Below are 18837 nucleotides of genomic sequence, written 5' to 3' on the forward strand. Positions count from 1 at the left end.
GATAAATGGGATCAGTCTAAATATATTTCTGATTTACATATTCATTCATTGTATCATTTTTGACATTAGGAGTCAGCGGTGTATAATACACAGGGATACAGTTCACAGTCAAAATACAAACTGTTCCGAAATTTTTGAAGTCAGGTCAAATTTAAACAGTTTCAGATCTATGTTTTAAAATCACATCTGCTGAAAGAAGTCATAAAATAGCACGTGCAGGAGAGTATTTTAACAGCCATCAAAGGAAGGAAAGCTCTACGGATATGATTTGAATGTAGCATTTATTCAAGATGTTTCGGCTTTTAATTGTAAATACAATTTTCTTCAGATGATGCTGACAAAAATGCTGCTGACAGAGATTCTCCTAGATGTCACAAATGAAGAAATTTACTATGTGGCCAAAGATGTTCACCGTAAAGCAACTAAAGGTATGCCAGCTCTTTTTGGGGTTTTTTTTTTTTGTTAGTTTCTTCAGTGAATATTCTATATTTGCATGTCTCTAGAACATTTAACCTCCATAGTTATTCCCCAAGAACAATTTTAGTATAATGCATCCAACTTGGTAGAGTTCAAATCCAGTAATCATGTACTGTCGTTCTGTGCAGTGTATTGTGAGTTACTTCAGTTACTCCATTTCTTTCATACAATTCATTTTAGATAAAATGGTACCTGTGTGTCAATGGCTCTTGAGTTGTAGCTGTTTCTTAATGCTATCATCTTGTATCTCAAGTTCCTAGCTGTGCAGAAGTGAAAAGAGACAAACTTTGAGTCCTCAATTAGCAATTAATTTCCTTTCACTATTAACACATATTGTACTTGCATAACCGATTTCTTTAACATAACTGAGTAATCTAAATATGTAACTACTGAAACTTGAAAATGATGTGCAGATGCTGTAACTTGGAAAGTGATTTATGAGTATATATTTGTGTCTTTTTTTCTGTTCACTGTTAATTTGCAGTTAGATTCTAAATCTTTGTGGTCAGAAAATCTAGAAGTGGTTTTAAATGGATGATGCGTTTTTAATGTTTCTTCTCTCCCTCCAAAGAACAGCAATAGTAGTAGATTTAACAATACCATAGACTCATGACTATGAAATCGTGGCTATTTGTGTTAACATGTTGTTCCTGTTGTTGATGTGATACAAAGCTCCTGCAAAACAGCTGGCACAGTCCAGTGCACTGGCTTCCCTCACTGGACTCGGTAAGTATGTTCCTTATTTTTGAGAGGGCTTAAAGGGGGAGTTTCACTCTTGCCTTGCGTTTCTAGAATTGCATTTTGAAACTAGATTTTAATTGCCCAGGAGTATGGGTCACTTTCTGATAACTTTATCAGCACCTTTGTTTGTTCCACAGGTGATCCTAATGATATAAGTGGGATGGTTTTTGGAGTAAAGGACTAGTCAGTGTGAGTTAGTGTATGAGAATCTTGCCCTAATTTTGAAAATACATAAAAACTTCAGATAAATTCACTTTTCAAAGTATGATTGTTTCAGAAGCATACTGCAGTCTTCAGAGAGAGGAATACTGTTTGTATTTTTTTCCTATTTTGATCCGTCCAAACAAGAAGGGAAAGCTGATAGATTAATGTGAAAGTCTAGGAATAAAAATATTATCTTTGGTAGTATTATTTTACTGAAAAGCTACATAAACACAAAAACTCCCATATCATGTATTACCAGAAACAACACAGAAAAAAGAAATCCCAGCTTGAGACACAACAGCAAAAGATCTTTCCCAACATGTTTTTTATCATCTAAAACATACTGCAGCAGTGTCAGTGATTAATTATGTGTTCGTAACTTGCAGTTCTGATTAATCAGGTTGAATGTTATCATCACAATTATTCACGTTTTAAAACTAAGTCAATAAAGATCATAAGAACCTCAGACTGAAAGAAAGTAAAATATCTCCATGTCAGATGTTTAAATTGACCTTATCTTATCTTTCTTATCAGTCCAGTAGTTATTACTATCTCTAGGGGAGAAGAAAGTCCATTTCTGTTCCATCTCCATACCTGTCAAAGTGCAGTGTTTTCTAAATCAATATAGGAAAATTGATATGGCATTCAGAATTTCTGTAGCCTTGGACTACGGAGGCGGCTGAAGTACTTTCAGAGGTGTCTTCTGGGAAAGGTCCCAGGCATTTTCTGTCCGGTTGCTGATACAGAGGCAGGCACTGTTACAATCTCCACAGGGAGCTTTTTTGCTCTTCCGTGCAATGGAAAAAGTACCATGATCACAGTGGTTGCCTGCTGAAAATAGACGTTCCAGAAGGAGTAGAACCAGACAGTGAGCATCAATGCAGATATGGGGGCCTTGATCACAGCAGTCAAACGCCATTGGCACTTACCAGAATAAAGTGACTTCATCAGAGAAGAGGAAGTGAAGGAAGGGCAATGTTACTCTCCTCTTTGCCCCACAGAAATATTAGGAACAAAGCTTAATCTTTCCTCGTGATAGACTGGACTTTATGCACGCAGGTGGACTGGGTGGTTATGGATCAGGAGACAGTGAAGATGAGAGGAGTGACAGAGCCTCTGAATCATCTGATACTGATGATGAGGAATTACGGCACAGAATCAGGCAAAAACAGGAAGCATTTTGGAGAAAAGAGAGAGAACAGCAACTACTACTAGAAAAACAGCTAGAAGGTAACTTATATGATGTCTTCTTACTGTACTGCTTACATACACTATTACATATACATATGCTACATATACTGCTGTATATGGAGTTTACTACTTAGAGAAAATGCATTTTAAGCCAAAAAATCTGAAAACAAATTTGGAAATAATGTTCTTTAAAAAGTTTTCACAAAAAAGATGTTTGAGCTACTTGATCAAAATGGGGTTCACTGCTTTTCTTTATAATAAGAAAAAAATCCATGTAGTGTTTTCCATAAATTATTCTACTTCAAATTTAAGGCATGGTGCATATCTATATGCTATAGATATTGTACTATATAAATACTAATATTGCTTTATAAAAATTCATGTGTGTGTGTGTATAATGTATTTTTTTCAAAATCATTAGTATCTCAGTTGTGTCTGGGGGATAAATTTCACCTTTCTGCACCAGACTGCAGTTTGTATAAACTTGATTCCTTAAAAGTGTATATACTCTTAAGTATATGAAGCATATTTTGCATCTGAAAAACATGCTTTTCTGTTACATAATGTTGAGCAGTGCTCATTTCAGAAGGTACAGTGGTAGGCTGCAGCTTCTTCAAACTTGCTGTTTTCAGTTGCAGCTGAGGCTTGTTTCCATGTGTTGCATCTTCATAACGGGGGGGTTTATATCTAATACTGGGGAAAGATAACTGAACCCAGTCAGTTCACACTTAGCCTCTGGTAAGGTGGCAGGTGTGATTTTAAAATACAAAACAAAACTAAACCTCTGATTTAATTCTGCTTCTCCATGCAAGGTAAGGTTTGTCCTTTTGTACCAATAACGTAGGTCAAAAGGGAATCACAGTCACCTTGCACTGCTGAAGAGCAGCGTAGATCAACGCACAATACAATGGGCAGAAGTCGTGAGCTAAGTTCATAAGCTGCAGAAGAAATAAAGTGCTGTTACAATAGCATACTTTTTTTTCTTATTTTAAGATGGATGATTTCTTCCTTTTTATTTTAAAGGCCTAGAAATAGGACATATGGATCTCTTAATAAAAGGCTGAACTAGCTAAACTTTTGGGTTCCTTAATATTCCTGTCTCTCTCTGAGCTTTTTTAAGATGTATGCATAAAAGGATAGCTTTTTAGGGAGAGTGACTGGCTGGTGGCCTATGACCACTGTCTTCCTAGTGCAGGAAGCCAGATGTCAGTTTGGGGACATTTCCATGGGGCTATTTACAGAAATATAACTCTGGAGTAAAGAAGCTGATTCTATACATTCAGAATACCAAAGAATAGTAAATTCAGGGTCTCATTTCTAGTGGTGTTTACGAAAGGCAGAAGATTTCTACTATACAATACAGCATCTTCTAACATAGGCTGGCTTCTGCCTGTATCACCTAATAACTTGGCAACCAGGTGGAATTTTTTTGTGGGTTAGATTTGACTGTCAGTTGCCACTAGGATCACTCCAGCTTTCCAGATGCAGTTTTATTCCCTAAGTTAATTCAGGAACTGGTGGCCCACATCAAAAGGCCAGGTTGGATTTTGTTTTTGGTTTTTTTTTTTTTTTACTCTTTGACTAAGAATGGCAGTTATTTTTTCTGGGTTCAATTTAAAATGGGAAGGGGAAGTAAACCCTGGCCAGTGCTGCAAAGGATCCTAGGTTGAATAGAAATAAGTAAAACTTTAAAAAAGTTGGAAATGTCTGGAAAATGCTCTGAGGGTCTGAATTTCTTTATTTTGCTTTATGAAGAGCTTGGCCTGATATTTGTTATGTTACGTCAAGAAATATATTTTTAATTCTTCTGTTGTCTTCTTACCATGTTTTGCTGACTACCAAGCTTACATATAATCCAAACTGACTAATTTTTTGTTTTGTAAGACCTTCACCATCTATCTGCATTAAATACTGTGGTCTTAACTTTTGAGCTAAGTCTTAAGCAAAGAATTATCTACATGTCTCTCTTTTATGCTGTTCTTCCCTCCCTTAGAATTCATTGGCTATAAAACGTGCTAAAAACAAGGAAAAGTTTGAATTGCTGGTACTAGTTAGCATTTAGGACTAATCTAAGTTATCCTTGGAAAATGCTCTAAACCCAGTGGGTTGGTTTTTTGGTTTTTGGGTTTTTTTTTTGGGGGGGGGGGGTGTTTGTTTGTTTGTTTGTTTGTTGGGGGGTTTTTTTGGGTTGGTTGTGGTTTTTTTGGGGGGGGGGGTTTTTTGGTTTTTTTTTTTTTTGGGGGGGTGGGGGGTTTCTCCCCAAAAAATAAATGTGTTGCTACAGCACAAGGTACTCCTCTAAGGCTTTTTGGGGTCCTACGGAACATACTGGTACAGCCAGTGCTGTTCTGAGGTTGAGAGCCCACCCGTGCACTCTGTGGGACATGCAGCTTCTTCAGACCCGCCAGTGTTTACTTGAACCCAGATAAACAGGGCTGGAAGGAAGGCAGGAAACGTAGGTATTGCTAGAGGAGTGTTGCAGGAAGGAAAAGGGGAGAATTAGAAAGTTGCAGGAGGAAAAAGTATGTTTGTGTAGATGAGTTTGGGAGTTTTGGTGCTCCAGGATATTCATTTAAGAACTTCGTCTTCAGCCACTGAAACGTGAAATAACATCAAGGGCTTCTAAAAGTGGGTTGTGCACTGTTTCTAAACCAGGACTACAACTCTTCTAGAATTATAAAAAGGAAAACAAGTCTTTTTGGTAGGTAGTTGGCATGATGGCAGATAGTGTATTCATTAAAGTGTTACGAAAGATGCTTGGAAGTTTGGTTTTGCCGAAAGTAGTGGTATGGAAATTATTGTCATTCCAAATTAATTGCATTTTTCTTTTGCATACTTTTTTCTTTTTTTCCCCAGAAGAAAAGCTACAAAGTGAAAAAGTTTCAAAAGAGATGAATGAATTTATCAACAAAGAACAAAATAGTAACTCAGCATCACAGGAGGCAAAAGAAATTGAAGCAGAAACGGTTCATGAAAAGAAAAGATCTCCAAATGCAATTGCACCTGATACAGAGCTTAAAAAAGAGGGTAAAGAGAGGACAGGAAGGAGCGGGTCAGGAAGCTCTAGCAGTGGTAGCAGTAGCAGCAATAGCAGAAGCAGTAGCAGCAGCAGCACTGTATCTAGTTCATCCTATAGCACTAGCTCAGGTAGTAGTCGCAGCTCTTCACGTTCTTCCTCTCCTAAAAGGAAGAAGAGGCACAGTCGCAGTAGGACACCTTCACATAAAGTTAGGCGCAGCAGAAGCAGGAGTTACTCCCACAGAAATAGGAGAGAGAGAAGTCGGAGCAGGGAGAAAATAAGGGAAAGGAGAAGATCTAGTAGGAATCACAGTGCTGAAAGAGGGGAGAGGCGAAGAAATCGGAGTCCTTCGAGAGAGAGAAGCTGGGACAGACGTAGTAGCCGTTCCAGAGACAGGCGAGCTAACCGTGCAAGCCGCAGCAGAAGCAGGGATAGACGTAAAGCTGAAGACCAGCGTAGAAGCCCTCCTGGAAATAGGCACAAACATAAAAGTGAGGGTAAAGACCAAGAAAGGAAGAAGGAGCAGGGCGGAGCTGTAGATAAGGACAGAAAAAAGAACAGAGAAAGGGAGAAAGATCAGGAAAAAAGGAAAGACAGGTCCAAAAAAGAGGAAAAAGAAAGTAAGGCTGGCAATCATGACGACAGTAGATTAAAGAGAAAAAGGGACAGCGAAAGAACTTTCTCTCGCGGTGATTCCATATGTGTGAAAATAATAAGACAGGATTCCAGGCAAGAATGCAAAAAAATTACTACCAAAGATAGCAAAAAACGGTCAGGCTCCGAATCTAGTGCGAGGAGTAGTTCTGAATCACCAGGAAGCAGCAAAGAAAAGAAGGCTAAGAAATCGAAGCATATTCGGTCATGTTCCATGGAGAAATCTCAAAGGTCTGGTAAGAAGGCAAGCCGCAAACACAAGTCTAAGTCACGATCAAGGTAGTATACTTTTTAAGTATTTTGTCTGACTTTTTACTTTTATTTTTTTATATTCGTCTTCATGTGTACGGCATATGAACTTTTTTTAATAAAGTATGGTATTTATTAATTTTTTTGTCTTAGGCAAAAGTAACTTTGGAAAAATCTTTTAAAACTATTAATTACTAAAGCCTAAAGTGTGTGTGGGTTTGGGGGTCTTTTATGTTTTCCAATTAACTTTTCCCCCATTTTCCTTCTCTTTTTCAGATCAATGACTCCTCTTCGTCGTAAACGCTGAGGAATTTATGGCACCAGTGCTATGATGTTTAAAAATTCCATGAGTTATAAAGGCTTGTCTCATTATAGAGGCACATTGTGGCTATGTAGGTGAAACCAGAATCCTTTTTTTATCTGTAAATAGGTGTATTTTTTCCAAATGCTGCTCAGAATTAAATACCTAATAGGATTTCTTTGTATTACTTTTTTCCCCCCACCAAGAACGGTAGTGCTTATTAAGAATATAAACCAGGCCATTCTCTTTCAGCTGTAATGTTCTTAAAATTACTATTGAATGTACTGTGATGTCAATAAAGCTCTTTAGTTCATTTTTTTGTTTAAAATTCTTGCACCTGAATTTTGTGTTAAATTGTAGAAAGTACTTTTTTTTTTTTAAAGAAAAAACAAAAAGGCAGCTTTTTTTGTATAACAATTTTTAAAGTACTTGAAAAAGATTTTAACGTAAACCACTTGTCAGAATATGTAATCCATGGACACGATGAGATTAATCTATTGGGGGGTGTGGAAGAACAAAGCAAAGACATCTTATTTTTCCTTTCGATCTGTGTAATAGATTTTTAATAACTTTTTTATTTGGACTAGCAAGTAATATATGCTGTGTGTGTAAAATATGGGTCACCGTAATACAAGCTATACTGAAACAGACTGAACCCCAGTAGGAATATGCGCAACTAACTGATCTTGTGTGACAGTGTTAAGCTGTGGAACTATATTCCTCACCCAGTTTTCAGAGAGGACTTTCTGAATGTCCAGGGATATTACAGGAACAAGACTCTATTTTAGATGTTTTTATGGAATATATTTATAAATGGCACTCAGTACACAGTAGAGAACTGACAGTAGGTTAACTTTACATTTTGGCACATGCATTAAATGTGTAGTGAACATTAAAGCTGCTTATTTTTGTTAGTGTTACAAGAATTGTGATTCCTGTAAAACCTAATACAGTGGTGAGACAGCAACGTAACTAAATTTTTGGTTTTAGTATCACCATAAAGTGAAAAGGTCACTGATTTTACCTCCTTCTTCAGGAAATTAACTGCTACTGTTAGTAGCAGGAGTGTGAAATAATACTAGTTAACAAAAAACACCAAACCACTACATAACTCTAGGCCAGTGACTGTTAACGAAGAACATTAGGAAATATGTAGGAAAAGATGGGAGATCTCTGCCTAGAAGGTCTGATACCAACTGTGAAAAAGACAAAAGGCTTAACGTGAAAGTAGGATATCTCTGATGGCTGTATCTTCTGAGAAAAAAATCTAGCAGTATGGGCAATGTGCAGAGCATGTCTTCATGAACAGATTAATCCATTTAACTAAAACTAGAATTCAGCTATGCAGCATTTTTGCCAGTGTAATTTTTTCGTAAGTTAGAAGTAAACTGCTTCAGTGCAAAGAATCACATTTTAACTACATGTTTATTAAGCAAGCTAATGCCTGGTGAATACATGATGCATGTTTATCAAAACACTGTTACAGATAATAAGTTAATTGGTTATAAATAACATACCTCCCCCCCCAATTAAGTCCTTTCACATAGCGTATGCACTCATGCCTGTTAGCAAAATAAGGCATAATTTGCAACACACAAATTTTACTTGCATTGGTGTGGATATAAATAATGATGTATTAATCCAATCTCAGTACATGATTTACTCTTGGTAAAAGGGAGACTTTTTTGAGAAGTAGGTAGCATAACAGATGTCTCGGAAGGATGTCTCTTGAGAGAAGGAATTAAGTTTAAGAAAAGCTATTGAGGAATACAGTTTCCATGATGCACTGAATTTGATTTTCAGTTCAGATTTTATATTCTCTGTCTAATAATAAAAAAGATTGTGTATGAAAAGCTTTATATACTCTGCCAACAACTGGAATTCTGTCACTTCCTGTAAATATGAGAATTATTTTTTTGACACAAATGCACTTATATGGGTAGTGACTGTATGCCAATAAAAAGAGCATACGATCTCTGTATTTAACTGTTTCAGAAATCTTACTAAACAGCATACTCAGCGCATCAGTAATTAAAAATACATCAGTGCTATGTCAGCTTCACCTACATTAGAATTCTTCGTGGGTTAGTAACTCCCTTCTAACTGTTTTTCAATGGTAAAGGCTAAAATGACAACTAGTCTTTAATTCCACACGCCTAAAGTGTTCTTAAATTCAAACGTGAATATTTTACAATGGGAATGTATCATGTTGGAAAAGTCTCAATTGAGTTGCTGCTCTGTTCTTTTTTAAATACTGCAAAAACCATTTTGGTGCGCTGCAGGAGAGCAGGACATACAGTTTTGAATGTCATGCAGCAGCATGACAGCTGGAGGCATTTCCCTTGAAAAATTGTTTTAATAAATAAGGGATGGTGTGGAATCGAGTGAAAAATGGTTTCCATGCAAATTCTTTTGAAGATGAATACAGCAAACCCAATGTGAGCAAACCCCAAGGCACCCGTTGCGCCATTTATGAACAGGAACTGGCTGTGGCCATGGACAGGCCAGTTGGGTAAAATATTCCAACTTTTACAGATTGAGCAACCACATGCTTTTTGAAATAGGGGATAATTGCTGGTTTGGGGGAAAAAATCTGTTGTCATTTGTGTCTTTGAGGCCTTGTCATGTGGGAGAGGTTGGTGTCCAGGCTGCTGCTCTTAATTACAGTTACCTTGGAAGTCTGTGTTTAATAACAGAAAAATGGAATAGCTGCCTCCAGTTTAAAATCAGCTTGTCCTGTTAAGTAAAATACTTGCCATTGTGCATGTATTTAATTGCTTGTTACTAAATTTTTAAAAGTCACAAATATAAAAGCAGTGGCAACAGAAGGATTGGCTCTCTCCAGATTTTGCGTTTGCTTTGCTAAATAAATGGCGAGTGATAAATTAATCTGCATAAATAATATGCAGAGGCACACCTGAAGGAAGGGTTAGTTTTGTGTCTTAAGGAGGCTGTGTATCTCAGCATAAAGGATTCCTTTGAGCTCTGTTTTTCCAGTAGCTCTGAGGTGTCCTTAATGACTCCTAAGCCCACTGCACCATGAGCTTTGCTGGGTGGGAGGTAGGTGCATAGCGAAGCGGTGCACACACACTGAGCAGCCTTGCCATATATTTATTTGCTGCTGAGACCAGGTCTTTTGAGACCTTTCAGCAGTCCTTATTTAGCTTTAAAAAAACCAAATCCGAACGGTAGATGAATCAACCTAGTAGATGAATTACACTGTACTTGCAGGAGACCTGCCAGTGGCCACATTTTGGGCAGTGAGGGTTGGTGCACTGGGCAAGGTCAGTTAATAAAACACGCTGGCTTTGGGTAGAGGGAAGAGGTTGTACTGCTCCAAACCTGCTGCCTGGCGGTTTGTGCAGGCCGTGCTCCCGCCTGTGGCTGCCAGTGTCCATCCACACGGCCGGGCAGGGAACCCGGCCACCGCAGTCATCTGTGTGGAAAGCACGGGAGCGCTGCCAGCTGCTGCTGCCATGGCTTATCCCTGCCTTTCCGCACCCCTCCCTTCCTGCCAGCTTTGGTTTTCATGGGACATTCTCAGCAGACCTGTGGCCCAATAAAGTGTCAGAAAACAATTCTTTTTTAAAAATGGCTTGATTCTTTACCATTTAAGCGTGTTAAACTAGCTCACCATGAGGATCTGAAACGGCCAAAGCGTGCCAAGGGGAGAGAGGAGGGGAAGAAGGGCTCCCTGGTCTGTCAGCTCTGACAGTCACTCAAAGAGCCGTACGGATTCAAACCCCTCAACTGATCCTCAGTTCAGGGCCCTGGGCAGCTGTGCCAGGGCGAGGGATGGGGAGGGGAAGGCAGCCTTGTCCCTCCCGGGCCACAGCAACGGCGCTGCCTGCACACTGTGCAGGGCAGCCCCTGCAACGAGCAGCAGCAAAACGGCTCGGGAAGTTCCCAAGGGGAAGCATCGGGGCTGTCTCAAGCCTGGCCACGTTGCAGGTCCAAAAGCTCTGCTCCCAGCTGTGGATATGCAGTGCAGGCTGTTGGGTATCGCTCCTCCCCATGTCTCCCCCCTCCCAGAAGTGAGGAGTCCTGTAATCTGGACTCCTTCCCTGCAAGTCCCGTGTGTTATTTGGTAATAAAAGAGACTGAAAGCTAATTGCTGTCTCATGGCAACAACTCTCAGCTGAAGGAGTGTTTTCTTGTTCCAGGACGCGCAAGGACCAGGACCATACGCAGCAGTAGGGGGACATCAGTTTTACTAAAACGATTGTTAACTTTGAGTGGGGCGCCCAGGTGGAGCCCTGCTGGCACGGGTGGGCAGGAAGGGTGCCCGGCTGGGCATCTGCGGTGGCGCCCTGCAACAGCGCTTCACTGCTGTGACGGGAAAGGCAAAACCAGCGTTCTCATCGGCCTCGCACCACATCTTCAGCTGGAGTATATGTGTGTGTGTATATATGTATATTGACAAGCATGGGTAAGTGCTTGTAATGGTCTGTCCAGCGTTTTGCTCTGCTTCCTTGCATTTTATAAAAATTTAGTAATAAATAATCATTTCTAAGTAGGTTTGGTAACATATTCTGACCGGCGGCGGTGCCCCACAACGACTAAGGCCGCAGCAGGCGCTGACCCGGGCCGCGGTCGGACACCGCACCGCTACCACGGTCAAGGGCTGACAGCAAGGCCGGGCCGGGCCCCGCGCCGGGCGGAACCAACCTTCCCGGCGCCCGGCCCGGGAGGCAGCCGGCACCGTGTCGCCGCCGCACGCCTGGCGCTGGCAGGGGAGCAAAGGGGAGCGGAGCGGGGCGGGGCGAGCGCGGCGGCGGCGATGTGGGGCGGCGGTGGCGCGGCCCGCGCCCTCACCCGCACTCTGGGGCGCCGGCGGGCTGCGGGCGGTGAGCAGGCGGGCGCGGTGGGGGGCCCTGGCGCGGTACCCGAGAGGTGGCCTAGTGGGGAGTCGCTTTACCGGCTCCCTCACGGCAGGGCCCCGTAACCCTCCCCTCGGCTTCCGCCCGGCCGTTGCTTCTGGCAGTCCCCGGCGGCGTTCCCGCGGCCTGGGCTCGGCGTCCCGGCCGCGGCGTGCCCCGGTCCGGTGCGCTGGGCTGGGGCATGGCTGATCCTTTGCGCGGCAGAGCCGGGGGCCCGCCCGGCCGCACCGCGTTCCTGCCGGTGATGAGGCAGTCGTGCTGGCAGTGCCAGGCCAGGCTAAGGCCGGCCCGTGGGGCCTGGTGCGGCGGGGACTGGTGGGCTCCACGCGCCCCCGACGGAGCTCTCGCAATGGAGACGTGTTCCCCTGCTCCCTCCTTTGCGTCCCGTCAGCCCAGAGAGACCTCTAGGTCTCCCCATCGCTCGCTGCCGCCTAAACCCATGTGCAGGGGCTGTTACCCGGGCGCAGCGGGTATCGCTGTGGTTGGGTTGCTGGTGGTGCGGCCGCAGCTGGATCGTGTGTGCGGGTGTGTGTGCTGTGCGGGGAAAGCCCAGCGCACGCTGGCAGCGCTGGTGCGAAGGACAGTTTTCAAGACAGTGTCCTTGGCCTGTCTGCACTGTCTGAGAGGTTTTGTGTTTCTTCCCCGGTTCATAATACACAAAATGAGCATGCAGCTGTGTATTTCCTACCCTAATAGGTGATAAAGAGGAATCAGAGCCCAGCGTTGGTAACTGTGTGTGTATGCACAGCCTGTTGTCAGAGGAAATGTTGTGGTGAAATTCTCAGTAATTGAAATACCCCAGCTGCATGACAAGTTCCTTCTCATCCAGGCTCTGAAAAATGCCACCATACATAGCTTGAGGAGTGCAGGGGGTCTGAATTACCGCATGCTCTTTTACTTAATCCCCGTGCACTCACCGAGTATGGTAGTGAGCACTGTGTAAAGATTTGCGTGGTTAGTGGTGTTATTGTAGCACAGCATTGTCAAACGAGGTTCGTAAAGCTGATGTTTTCCATTCGGTCACCTTCCTTTATTTCTGCAGATGACCATGCTGATCTGTCCTTTCAGGCAGGCCTGAGAGGTACCCTTCAGGACTGCAACTGGGAATCACAGCCGAAAGCCAGTAGTACTCTGCCTGTCCCTCTGTCCGAAATGAAAAGCAGCGTGTAAGTGTAGTATCTAAAATAATCCTGTGTGACAAGGACCATTGTTTTCTGTAACAGTTCAATTTTACTTCGTGACAGTGTCCCGTGAAGTCATTTTTAAACCTCACAAATGTTTAAATGTTTGGTGTGGCCTAGTTTTGTTTTATTAATTACTAACTTAAAAATTACAGGTGTCTGGCCATCTGGCTTGGAAGATACAGTACACACAAAGTGTATAAAATCTGTTTGTTAGTAATCAAGTATAACTGTAGTCTCTAAAGGAAGATGAGTTTTATCTTTTTTTCATTTTCTGATGCAGAGTTCGTTTTTCCAATGTTTTATCTGACACGAATACCGGTATGAGTTTCATGGCATTCAGCTTTCATTATTTAGGCTCACTGTGAAGAGACCTTTCAGCACTTCACGCTCATCAGTGGATCCCAAGGAAATTAAAAAATTCCAGTTGCTTGCCCAGAAGTGGTGGGATGAAGAAGGAGAATATTCAGCTCTTCATTCTATGAATGATATTAGAGTGCCCTTTATTAGGTATGGGTTTGAGGACAGATTTTTAAATAATATATATACTATTTCTGCATAACGTTGGTAAGAGAAGAACAATTACCAGCCCTAAAGATAACTGCATATTGCAGCTACTGAAGCACCTGTGTGTATGCCCTTTCCCTCTTCTTTCAGAGATACTCTGTTGAACATGAGCAGTAATTACCACCTGGGAAGTCCGCTTTCTGGAGTAAAGATTCTGGATGTTGGCTGTGGCGGTGGACTGCTCAGTGAGGTAGGAAATGGGGTTCTCTTGTTTCTCTCATTGAAAAGCATACAGAGTGTTTGAGTTGTCCTGTTATTACACTGCCTAGTTTCTAATCCTCCAAGGAGGAGCTCTTTTATGTGATACATTAGTTACTGACTGGTTTGGAGTGCGGAGTGTTCTACAAACCCCAGAGAAGGAGCTGGTGATGAGAAGTTCTGAAATTCCAAGGTTCATCAGATAAGTAAGATTTCAAACACTGTGAAGAAAAGGAGAGGGGAAGAACAATGTCAAAGTCTTCGAGTATTCCTCTGGGCAGTCACAGTGTGACAACTATTTCTTGTCAATTTACAAGCCTAGGCAAGAACACTTTAATCATGACAGTCCTCGTTACCAAAGAAGTGTTTTTTGTTACAAACTTGTTCTTACACGTTCATTTCCTTGAATTGCTTATCTTCAGGTTTTTATACTGGGGGTGGGGATTCTTGCCTTTGCTTTGATCTCATGGGAAAAGCACGGAATAATGTCAAACACCCGAGACATACCTTCCCTCCATCAGGAGAGGTTCTCCTGGTACAGGGGCTGATGTTACAGCTGCTTCGCGAGGAGTCTGCACAGACCTGGGACTGAGAAGTCACTGTTTGTGGTGGAACTCTTTGGTTGCTCAGCCTCGGAACAGTGCTGTATCCTGACAATAGGGATTGTTTGCAAATTTGGGATTACAGATCTGTCCGACTGACTCTGGGACCTTCATCAGCATCTGAAACATGGTGTTACACAGGGACCTGACTCTTTCCCAGAGCTTGCTTTATTGTTTTGTTTCTCATTTATTGTGAGCAAATCCCTGTGGTCTTGTGAGAGCCACTCATTGACAAGGATGGCAAAGCCGGGGTGCTGCATCAGGTTTTCAGGCTGTACAACTGGTGAATTTCAGGTTGGAATAACATACATGTGGTCATGTTCTGCAGCCTGTTTCAGTTTCAGAAGAGGTGATGGCTGAGGTGTTAACCTGTGAGTAAGAAGACACGGGAGAAACCCGAGTGACAGCCAAGCCTGCTGCTATCCTAGTGAACATCAGTGTTTAGTTCTCAGCAGTGAGAAAGTCCCAGAGATAATCATATATTAAGTAACCATTAAAAAGAGATGAGGATTTACCATTACAGGTGGATGTTGAAGAAAGTAATGACCGTAATTAAATACTGCATTGTTTTCCCCCCTTTGAGGATTGTGTTGATTTTCCCCCTTTGTTTTTCCTCTATCGGAAGGTAATAGTGGAGGGTTCGGAACAATTTATTCTAAAAGACAATTTCAATGTGTATATTCCAGTGCATAATTTTCTAAGAAAATTAACACCACCTCCCCCAAATCTAAGGGTTTCCTTGCTTTAATAAACATTTCATATAAAACTGCCATGTCAGAGCTCATGATTTTTTTTTGTTTGTCTTGTGCTCTTATGGATGTTTCCTGCCTCGTGTATGTACCCTGCAAAGCTGCAGACACCTTTAAGTAAATTGTTTTCATGCAGAGAATAAATTATACTCTTTATTATTAGCCTTTAGGTAGACTGGGAGCTTCAGTTACTGGAATTGATCCTCTGGAGGACAACATTAGAACAGCAGATCAGCACAAGTCATTTGATCCAGTCCTGTCCCAGAGAATACAGTACAAGTCCAGTTCACTGGAGGAGATTGTGGAAGAGTCTATGGAAACCTTTGATGTAATTGTAGCTTGTGAAGTAGTGGAGCATGTGGCTGACCTTGAAATGTTTATCAAGTGTTGCTCTCAGGTGTTAAAGGTAAGAGAGTTTTTGCTTTCATTATTGGGAATATTTACTCTCTTTTATTATTAAGGCTTTAATTTGAAGGGGTGCGATGGCACCTACATCTTCATTCATTTCTCCACCCTGAAGTCTGAACCATGCTCTAGAGGTACATTCCGTTCTCCTCCATGATGCAAGTACATCTTCCCAACTTCAATAACTACAGTTACAGGAGATTTGTTTCCCCAACCCTCCATTAGAAAAGTGTTAATGGCATTACCCAAAATTGCTGTGTTGCTTTGCAGCAAGACCTTAAGAAATCTGGTTTCATCTGATTTCATGCAGATGAGAGAAAACATGACATTGCTGCTCTTGATGGACGGCTGTGGCTCAGACTGTACTGAAACTGACTCCTATAATTGTATTCCAGCTCTAGCATCACATCATATGTGCTCTTGGATTGCTTTTAAAGGGTCATAGTTATGCCTGGACATAATCAGGTGTTGTTTTATTCCTCTCTGGTAAAGAAGGATGGTGGGCCCAGTACGCAAGCATCAAATTTCCTTTAATCTCTTGATTTACCTTTCTCGTCATCAGAAAGAGTATAGATGATTTGAATGAAATGCTTAACTAATTTTCAGCCTGCTGGGGTCATGGAAATTATCCTTTACTTCTACCAAACAATCTCTGAAGTACTTAGAATTCATTTCTGGCTTTGTTTTTTTGACCCTGTAATCAGTAAAACAAGCACAGCATTCAGCAGCCTTAAAAATAGGCAGTATTGCACATTTTACTTAGTTTTAAATTTACAAAGTGTTTATTTTTACAACAGGTATTTTATATACCGTAGTATCTTCTACTTATCCATTTCCTTGGCAATGTTGCATTATAAGTGACTTGGTTAGACGTTTTTTGAGGAAGGAAGTGGTTTTCAGACTGCCCAAGACTTTGATTAGGTCGACTCTTGAAGGACTACTGAGTAATATGGTTAGAACATTATATTCTTTATTGTATTTAAATGGTATACTTGTAAATACTTATTCTGGGATGAAATTAATTCTTACTCTTGCAGCATGTAGACTTGTAGATAGACAAATTATGTGTTTTAATGCCGTTAAATGCACATTTTTAAAAAGAATAAATATTTTTCTAATTTAACATCTTACTCTTTTAATTAGCCTGAAGGTTCTTTATTCATTACTACAATCAATAAAACACAGTTGTCCTATGTCCTGGGAATTGTGGTTGCAGAAAAAATCCTGGGCATTGTACCAGAAGGAACACATGAGTGGGAGAAGTTTGTTCCCCCTGAAGACCTGGGGCGCCTCCTGGAATCAAGTAAGTTCCAGGCTGGATGATGGGAATGCAAGGAGGTATTCACATGGTCCCTGTAGAAATGGCAAGGAGATGAGCTAGGTGGGATGTGGATTAGTAACAAGACACAGCTTTTCCTCTGTGAGTTACCAGTCATACAGTATGATTTCTGGTTTAAAGACACTCCTGCTTACCGGATTTTGCATAGTGGAGTCCTAAGGATGCAGAGATCACTCAAAATCATTGTTACAGCTGCCCTCTTTTGCGCTGAAGTGGTTCCATATGCTCTAGGTCAGGTTTGTGAAAATAACTGTATTGGCACTCCAGAGCTGCACTGCACTGTTTGTCGTCTTTTCCTTGGGAGAAGGTGGTTTTGGTTTTGGTTGCTGCTCCATGTTCTTTATTCATATTATATTACTAAAAGATTTCTTCAAAAATGTGAAGATGAAACCTACCACAAATTCATTAGTCAGTTCTTGAGAAACTGCATGATACTGATTCGAAGAAGTAATTAAATTGCCCTGGCTTGATTGCTTTTAAAATAGACAAAGCACTGAGCTGGGAAGAGTTCTACCCATTTCCCTCCTTCTCTGCAGATGTTTTAAAACCCTCTCACTGAATATTTCACTTTGCTTTAGTTCACTGTAAGGAAGCTGTCCTGGGTTCAGCTGTAACAGTTGTTTTCCTCCTTCCTCGTAGCTGGTGCAGTGCTGAAGTATGAGTCGAGCTGTTCTCTTGGCAAGGTCTTTTCCTGGCGCTTTGCAGTGCTGCTGTAAGGAACATGACTAATACTGGTTCACATATTGGTGCCTCTTTCTGTTTTCCCTTCCAAAGGAGAAGGAGGTGCAGTGCAGTGATTTGTTTCGATAGGGTGTTTGTTTTTTGCCTTCCATCATGTATCCTGATGGGACACAGCAGAGTCGTGCAGTGAACTGAGAGCTGCTCAGCAGGGAGTGCTAAATCAATTTTCACTTGCACTGAGTCCTTGATGGCATTCTTCTGCCTCCTTCTTAGATTTTTCTACTCCTCAGGGGAATCTGCAGAATTCTTCCAAAGATATGCTCAGGTTTTCCTTTTGAAGTGTGTGATGTCAATGTGAAGAATGTTTCTACCTGCAGAAAATGTTACCAATCACCCAGATGTGGTGAAGTTGGGGTTTCTAGCTTATGACTTCACAGTGTGGCTCACTGTATGGAGTGCTAATGGTACGTGGTCAGGCACAGAGCTGCTGCTGCTGCTGCTGCCAATAATGGGATCCACTGTTACCAGTGGTGCCTGCTGCTGCTGCTTGTGCTGCTGTCTGACAAAGGCCAGCTTGTGAAGCACTGCTCCCCAGCTCGGAGGAAGCAGCCTGTTTCAGACTTGCTGTTCTAAATGGTTTGATGTTGCAGTGACTTACAATATTTAAGGACACCAGTTGCTTTATGGCTTCTTTCTTTTCTAGATGGCTTTTCAGTCAAGACAGTGAATGGGATGTTGTATAATCCCCTCTGGGGGTCATGGAGCTGGACAGAAAGCACGAGCATTAACTATGCAATGCACGCTGTGAAGTCTGGGGCTCAGGGACACTCAAGCCCGACAGATGCCCCATCAGAGACGGAAAGCGAAGAGCACTCAGCCACGGCTGGCACTGCCGTGTGATGGTCTGAGATGTGTGGTGATGGGCTGTCACCAGGCACAGAAAAGAAGGTTTTACCCAGATGGACATAATAAAACCTTTTGTAACAACAAGCTTGCTGTTTGTATTAATAATGCTGTTTTCGGCCAGATATTTTTTGGCAGTCTCAGAAAAAACCAAGTGTCTATTTTCTCGGGAATCTTTTAAGATCAAAATGAGCAAAGCTTTTAAAGAGTATTTTTATAATAAAGTAGTTTCAAATTGTTAGACAGGGAAATGCAAATTACTCTGTCAGTGCTTGGAGGAAGCTCTTATATGTGATGAGGTTTCCAGATGGCATGTAGAATGAGCTAAAAAACACAATGATGTACAATAAATAAAATGCCTTAGGTATTGAAGTTACCTAACTCAGTTAAAATACAGGAAACAAGTATTTAAAAACCACAAACACTTGTTTCTATGTTATGTCTTCTTCCTGAGAGGAGGAGAGAAAAAAAGAGCAGCAAACCTTTTGTGTCGGGT

At 41.7% G+C, this 18837-nt stretch overlaps 2 protein-coding genes across 10 annotated transcripts in view; both read left to right on the plus strand.

Moving 5' to 3' along the window:
- PNISR (PNN interacting serine and arginine rich protein) overlaps window positions 1-9994 on the plus strand; it is a 30659-nt gene extending 20665 nt beyond the window's left edge. For 5 of the 7 annotated variants that reach the window (XM_030490622.1, XM_030490623.1, XM_030490625.1 and 2 more), the window contains 5 exons: window positions 329-428; window positions 1150-1203; window positions 2482-2652; window positions 5470-6565; window positions 6812-7149. In XM_030490622.1, coding sequence (XP_030346482.1) covers window positions 329-428; window positions 1150-1203; window positions 2482-2652; window positions 5470-6565; window positions 6812-6842 — 1452 coding nt within the window. In that variant the 3' untranslated portion in view covers window positions 6843-7149. Of the gene's footprint in view, window positions 1-328; window positions 2653-5469 lie in introns of all 7 variants that reach the window. The other 2 variants (XM_030490628.1, XR_003992026.1) reach the window with 2 other exon arrangements.
- Window positions 9995-11244: 1250 nt separating this feature from the next.
- COQ3 (coenzyme Q3, methyltransferase) lies at window positions 11245-18713 on the plus strand. Of its 3 annotated transcripts, none has more exons than XM_030490630.1 (7): window positions 11245-11265; window positions 12759-12882; window positions 13255-13407; window positions 13555-13654; window positions 15177-15419; window positions 16562-16721; window positions 18142-18713. In XM_030490630.1, exons 1-7 carry the CDS (start codon window positions 11262-11264, stop codon window positions 18336-18338), a joined length of 981 nt encoding a protein of 326 aa, XP_030346490.1. In that variant the 5' UTR covers window positions 11245-11261; the 3' UTR covers window positions 18339-18713. The 3 variants fall into 3 exon arrangements, with proteins under 3 accessions (XP_030346490.1, XP_030346489.1, XP_030346491.1); XM_030490629.1 differs by lacking the exon at window positions 11245-11265 and adding an exon at window positions 11559-11683; XM_030490631.1 differs by lacking the exon at window positions 11245-11265 and adding an exon at window positions 11618-11683 and having other exon boundaries at window positions 12785-12882.
- Window positions 18714-18837: the final 124 nt, after the last annotated feature.

Source organism: Strigops habroptila, chromosome 6 (assembly GCF_004027225.2).
Source record: "Strigops habroptila isolate Jane chromosome 6, bStrHab1.2.pri, whole genome shotgun sequence".
NCBI classification, from domain to species: Eukaryota; Metazoa; Chordata; class Aves; order Psittaciformes; family Psittacidae; genus Strigops; species Strigops habroptila.